The sequence below is a fragment of the Gavialis gangeticus genome, unplaced genomic scaffold (assembly GCF_001723915.1).
Source record: "Gavialis gangeticus isolate Ggan-Ray unplaced genomic scaffold, GavGan_comp1, whole genome shotgun sequence".
NCBI classification, from domain to species: Eukaryota; Metazoa; Chordata; order Crocodylia; family Gavialidae; genus Gavialis; species Gavialis gangeticus.
In genome coordinates, this window is record NW_017729006.1 from 42,515,097 (window position 1) to 42,521,773 (window position 6,677).

General features: G+C 41.8%; 1 protein-coding gene across 4 annotated transcripts in view; it reads right to left on the reverse strand.

The window, feature by feature from the left end:
* Window positions 1-6,677, reverse strand: part of ICE1 (interactor of little elongation complex ELL subunit 1) — an 84,288-nt gene that overhangs the window by 47,592 nt on the left and 30,019 nt on the right. For all 4 annotated transcript variants that reach the window (XM_019509133.1, XM_019509132.1, XM_019509131.1 and 1 more), the window contains exons 7-10: window positions 4,631-4,668; window positions 2,532-2,614; window positions 2,199-2,238; window positions 2,057-2,116 (exon numbers count right to left, since the gene is read on the reverse strand). In XM_019509133.1, the coding sequence (XP_019364678.1) occupies window positions 2,057-2,116; window positions 2,199-2,238; window positions 2,532-2,614; window positions 4,631-4,668 (221 nt within the window). The remainder of the gene's footprint in view (window positions 1-2,056; window positions 2,117-2,198; window positions 2,239-2,531; window positions 2,615-4,630; window positions 4,669-6,677) is intronic.

Genomic DNA, 6,677 nt, shown 5'->3' on the forward strand with positions numbered 1-6,677 from the left:
GACTAATACAAGCTGCAGTAGATTAATAACTCTAGTACAGGCTTCTGGGATCCCCAAGTACAGTCTTTGAACTCTTTGGCAACAAGTCTAGTAACATGTGCATGCTGCATAAGGTCAAACTAGTGGTCTACCTACTCTGGTATGGTCTGGAATAACAGCTGCTTAAAGGAACATGTAATAATCTCTTAAATGGAATATTATAAAATAAATTGCTAATCAGGTACTTTTCTTAATTCCCTCAGAGGTTGGTTTATGGCTTAAAACACAAGCTTTGTATTTTTTTTTTTTTACCAACTTCCTTTTGATCATTATTAATGAAAACCCTGGGTAATTTCTTACACTTCTAAATATCCAGTGCCTTTTTGGAATCCTATTAAATTCTTAAAATCTCAATTACCTCTCCTGGCAATGAGATCTTTAACACAGCTGTATGTCACATGAAGTATTTCATTTAATCTGCTTCCTTTCAATTTCACTGATTATCCCCTAGCTCTTCTATAAATGTAAAAAATAAGAAGGAGCCTACGATCTTTTCTTCACACATTCAGCAGCTCCTCATATCAAAAGTATTTTTATGCCACAGTTCTTCATTACATCTTTCTACTCTTCTGAATTAAAATGAAAGGATGCTTGGGGGTGCGAATGGAGTATGTTTTAAAAAACAAGCAAATGATGACCGATGTCAACTTTCCCTTGAAGGACAAAAATATTTTTGAAGCTAATTTATGTAAAAAATGCTACAAGCCAGCAGAGCTGATTAGAAAAAAAATACAGGTTTTCTCCCCTGCAGAATGCATTCAAAGTTTTCACATCCACTCTAACAAAAAGGGATGCTGTATCCCTTCAAATTTAAGGCACACTTTAAAATGAAAGATTTCTCCTAAAATATGCACCATAAAAGTTCTATCCATGTAATATGCTTTTATTGGATGTTTTACTTTCTTTAATTGAAAGTTTAATCCAAGGACATTTTTTGTTTGAAGGAATATGGTAACCATCAGCTAAAGTGCAGCAAATAAGGCACCCCTCACTGACAATAAAGGGTCCCTCCCTCTGTTATTAAAATGAAGGTGCATGCTGGAAGGAGGTTACAGGCACACCATCACAGCAAGCTGCTTGTTTTACTTGCTTAGCTATTTCCCATTCGGGGATTATTCAGGAACAGCTGACAAGTCTTGAATATTCAAGCAGACATTCTGGCTTTTTGCAGTGTTCAACAGAAATAATCCAGTATGACAAAAGTAATCCTTTCCATTTCCCTTCTTTTCAGCCAACCTTTCTGAGTTTGCCATCCCTCAGGGAAGCAAGCAAACTTGGTGGTTGGGCAAAAATAGCCAATGTTTTTTATGATACAGCTTTAATTCGTATCTCATAACGTTAGTTTAACATGCCTTATCAAGATTTTAACCCTGGGCTTTGGATACAAAGTACAAATGATGGGAAAGCTTTTATTTTTCAGAAACATTTTCATTCTGGGCATTTAGTAATTGCAAACTGGGATTGCACAAAAAGGAACAAACTTTTAAAAATGACTGCATCTTAAAACATCCTTAGAGATTTTATAGGATACAGACAAACATACCTTTTAACCTCTTGAAAGCAGAGGAGAGAGCTCCTACTCAGGAAGCACAACAGCTTTTAAGATCTAACCGGTCTACATGATCCTAAAGCAACTGCAGGTTAGCTAAACTGCCCACACTTTCACCCTGAATGGCAAATTGCATCAGATTTGCTACACTTGCATCACTGCAGAATCATGTGGACTTAACAGTACCATCCTAACAGCTTATATCATTATACTTAGATATAGATTTAAATGTTATATCTTTCTATACTCTTAATGGAAACAATCAACTGTATATTAACATGACTGGCTTGTACTCCTTCCTAAATATGTTGTTTTTCATTTTTAAAACCAACTTAAGTTTTCTCTTGTAGCATTCATTACAATTCCATTACCACTCATCTCTACCATTAAAAGTGCAAAACACATTCCTGCAGATATTCAATAAAATTTCTAACTACTAGTTCTCTCCACAGGCAAGTTGAAACATACCTTTATCAATGCTTGCTACCAGATCATCTCTTGAACTCTGGGTCTCTGCGTGCTTCAACACTGAAAAGAAAGAGAAAGAGAAATGATAGCATACAGTTTGAAACACAACTTCAAATCTGAAAGCAAACAACTGGCTACTCACCCTTTTTGCACTTCTGTTTGGGACAGCCATCAAGTTTTTCCTGTTAATATAATCATTTAGCACTGTTAAGTTACTTCATAGTACAAATATATTTTACAATGTTCACATTGAAACACAGTGGTCAACATCTAAAATAGGCTAAACTTTATAAATGCTGGGTAGAAGCTGATAAACAGAGCCACCAACACACTGGATCTGATGAGCTAATACTTCAAAGCAATACATTACACTAGCCCATTTGTAGAAGTTGAAATATTCATGAAATCCACAATTATTTAATCTACTTCTTTTAAAATATTACAGAATGTTTTTCCTAAAGTTGCTAAATATTACCTGTGCTTTCTTTAGCTCCTTTTCAAGCATTTTCTTTTCATTTTTCAGCTGTTTGAAGTCTTGTGTATGCTTTGTTGCAGCCTCTTCATTCAGGAGAAAAGCAAGGACATGAGATTAGTAATTTGCATGTCAAAGTACAAAAATACCTAACTCCAGCCATTACAAATATAGAACACAAATCTATGGAACTGTCCTATATTAACGATCTGTTAAACTTTGGAAGTTTATGCAGGATTCATCACTAGGCAGTGGAATACTTTCTGAAGTATTTTACTTGGATTAGGGTTGTAATTTACCATTTCCTATTACTCTACTGTATCAACAAGAGAATATCAAAGCATCACATGAATCAATCCTAATTCATTAGCTAGGAAGCTACCCCCAGTAGGGCTGATGCAGATTTGGTTATACAGTAAAATCCCTGTTATCCAGGATTTTACTAACCGACACACTCTAGTAACCAGTTTTCAGGCCGGATGCAGGAGGGGTGGGGAGGAAAGCTCATACACAGCCACCACTGCTGCCACCATTCCATGTGCAGCCACTGCCACCCCCCACCCACCGTGTGGCCGCCACAACCCCCGCCACCCCCAACTCCGCATCCGGCTGGAAACCCTGTGCCCTCAGGTAACCGGCATTTTTACATTACCGGCACGCCCCATTCCCCACTCGTGTCAGATATCAGGGATTTTACTGTACTGTTTTGACACTGACACAGAAAAGCATACAGAGGTGAATCAACAATTTAGCAAAAAGAGGTGTACAGGGGCAACTACCCATGCTATGAGGGTGTAACAGACCACGCTTGAAGCCTCTGAGGTCTTTTTAGAAAAAAAATTTAAGTCCCAAAAGCAAGTAACAAACTCCCCCTTCCCCTTTTGTATCTAGAGGCAAATCCCCTTCCCTCTTCTTCCTCCTCACCTGCTGCTACTGTTTTCCCCACTGACCTGGGGTGGGGGAAATCTTCAAAGCCACTCCTGTTTGATCCAGCCAAGCTACAAGGGGGTGGGCTCAGCTGGGACAATGACAGCAGTAGCAGTGGAGATGGGTAGAGAAAGCATTCTCCCACCCTGCCCAGTCCCCCGCGACCAGACCTGGGAGCAGGCACAGGAAGGAAGAACCCCCTGCACATCACTTCAGCTACTGTCAGTGTTCCCAGCTGAGCCCATCCCCACATTGTGGAGCTGGAGCAGAAAACATTCCTGGCCCCTCAGACAGCAGGGAAAGCAGTAGCAGCAGGTGGGGAAGTGGGGGAAAGCAAAAGGGAGGAAACATGCCTCTGAGCAGACAGGGGAAGGAGGGGGCTTTTTCCATGTTTTGGGGACTTTAGAGAAGTCCCCAGAGACTCCCAGGAGATGATCCAACTACTTTGGAGTAGAATACTATGGCTCATTCTCAAATGTATCAATTTTCAGACACCCTGGCTTTCGACACCTGTTATCTTAAACTCAGTGACCAATAGCCGCCCCATAACCTTTCCTTCCAAATTCTCTCATACTTTCATTCACCATCACAAGTAACATCAATAAATTCTGGGGCTACCAGACCTACATATGGGACTTCATATCCAACTCCTTCCTCTTCACATCTCTCCTCACTCAGACCCTAGTGAAATTCTATTGGCATTTTCTGCCTAACAGTGCTAAAATTTCTCCTTTTTTCCTTTCACTGACCAGGTGCTAAACTCCCCAGCCCACGGGTGAGATGGCCACATGGCCTCTGGCACCATGTAATCTGGCCCACAGGGCTCCCCACAGATCTGCTTGACAATATCACCTCCTCTTCTTCAGGTCTTCAATACCAACAATATATCCTGCCTACTGTTCAAAAACATAACACCTTTAACAGCACTCCTGAAAAAAATCTCTAAATCTGTTCCCCAGTCACAGTCCCCACTCTTCCAAATCATGTTGCCCGTAATTCTGGCACAAACTAAATTTCTTATCCTCTTCAAGGGTCCCATAATTCTATCCTTGCTTACATGTGATCTGAACTCCTTAATTTCCACTTAACACAATTACTCAATTAGATAATTACAAATAAACTGAAAGACTAAGCAAGGTATCGCCATTATCACTTTTATCCTGACTTATAATTACCTTCAAGTTTCTTCACTTTGGCTTCCAGTTTCTTCTTCCTGTTCATACAAAAGGAGTATAATATTACAACTTAAATTTTTATTACACATTCATCTCTAGAAACACTGCACAGACAACTAGCTATGGTATAAGTAAATCCAACATTTTTCAGCATAGGAAGTACTCTCAGCACTCCAAAACCTAGAACCTGAGTAACTGTCCCAAAGTTTTGGCTTCTGGGATGCCTATCTCCTGGAGTGCAATTTACAACACATTTGAAAGGGCTGAAGAGCTGCAATAAAGATGAGGGCAAACACCTTTTCTCTCTTGCTGCAGAGAGCAGGACACAGACCCATGGCTTGAAGTTGAAGCAGAGCAGGTTTAAATTGGATGTCTGGAAAAAAAATCTTCACTGTTAGAAGAATGTAAGACAGAGGCATAGACTGTCTGGGGAAGCTGTGGAATCTCCATCATTGTTGGTGTTCAAGAAGAGGTTGGATAAGCACTGGTCAGGGATGACCTAGGAGTATCTATATCTATGCTATGCTCAGGGTATTTCCCATGCTTCTGGACTTCGCTGGTTGCCACATGGGGCAGACAAGGAATTTTTTTCCTCTCCTGTTGCTACAAGTGTCAGGAGGGCTTTCTCACCTCTCTCAGGAGCACTGGACATTGGCAGCAACAAGGTTGGGGATTTTTACTGGGGTGTACCAATGCTCCTGCTGGGACTTAAACTTGAAGGTACCTAGTTACAGGGTCTTGCCCTTCCACTCAAGGACAGACTAATCATCATATTTGGGGTCAGGAAGGAATTTTGCCCACAGTCAGACTGGTACAGGCTGCAGAGGTTTTTGTGTTCTTTGATAGTGCAGTGGGTGGAGAGGATTTGCCAGTTCCCATGGGTCTCTCAAGCATATTTTAATAACCCTTGCAGCAGCAGGAAATTGGTCACTGTTGATTCTCTGCTTTTATGTGCTGCCACAGGATGCTATGCTTTATGGCTGTGTGACAGGTTTACCTGTATAGTCATAGTAATAGGTTAGAAGGATTTACTCATGATTGTTTGGATGATCCTGTCTCTGGCAGGGGGTTGGACTACATAATCTCCTGAAGTCTCTTCCAGCCCTAACTTCTATGAAACTTCCAGCCCTATGATTCTATGAAAACAGGGTTGGAAAGGAATGAAGTGCTGTTCAATTTTATGTAATGACCTAGTGACCACATCTTCATCAATGACCTAAAGATGGGATGGAGTGCACCCTCAGCATGTCTGCAGATGACACCAAGCTGGGGGAGGGGAGTGAGGAGATAGTAAATATGCTGGACAATAGGGCTAGGAATCAAAGAGACCTTGACAAATTGGAGGATTGGATCAAAAAAAAAAATCTTATGAGGTTCAATAAAGACAAATGCAACGTCCTGCACTTAAGATGAAACAATCCCATGCATAAGTACAGGCTAAGGACCAACTGGCTAGGCAACAGCTCTGCGGAAAAGGACCTGGGGGTTACAGTGGACAATAAGCTATAGTAGAATTGTTGCTGGCAGATTGAGGGAAGTGATCAGTCCTCTCTCTTCAGCACTGGTGAAGCCACAACTAGAGTACTGTGTCCAGTTATGGGGCCCCCACTACAGAAAGGATGTAGACAAATTGGAGAAAGTCCAGAAGAGGGCAACAAAAATAGTTAGAGGGTTGGAAAACGTGACTCATAAGGAGAAGCTCAAGGAACTGGGCTTATTTGGTCTGAAGAAGAGAAGACTGCTCCAGGAGGTTTCTGGCTGAGATGCAGGACCTCCACTTGAATCAGGAGGTGCACAGTCCCACCAGAGGAGGTGCCCTGTTGGACCTGGTCCTGGCCGCAGGCGACGACCTGGTAAGGGGCCTCCAAGTTCTTGACCACCTGGGCAATAGCGATCATCGCTTGCTGGAATTCGCCATCCAGCGTAGGGTGTCAAGGGCCCACAGCAAGGCGGTAGCCCTAGACTTCAGGAGGGCCAACTTCATTGAGATGAGGAGATTAGTGGGAGAGGCACTGGGGTCCTTGAGGGCAGAGGAACTCAGTGTCCA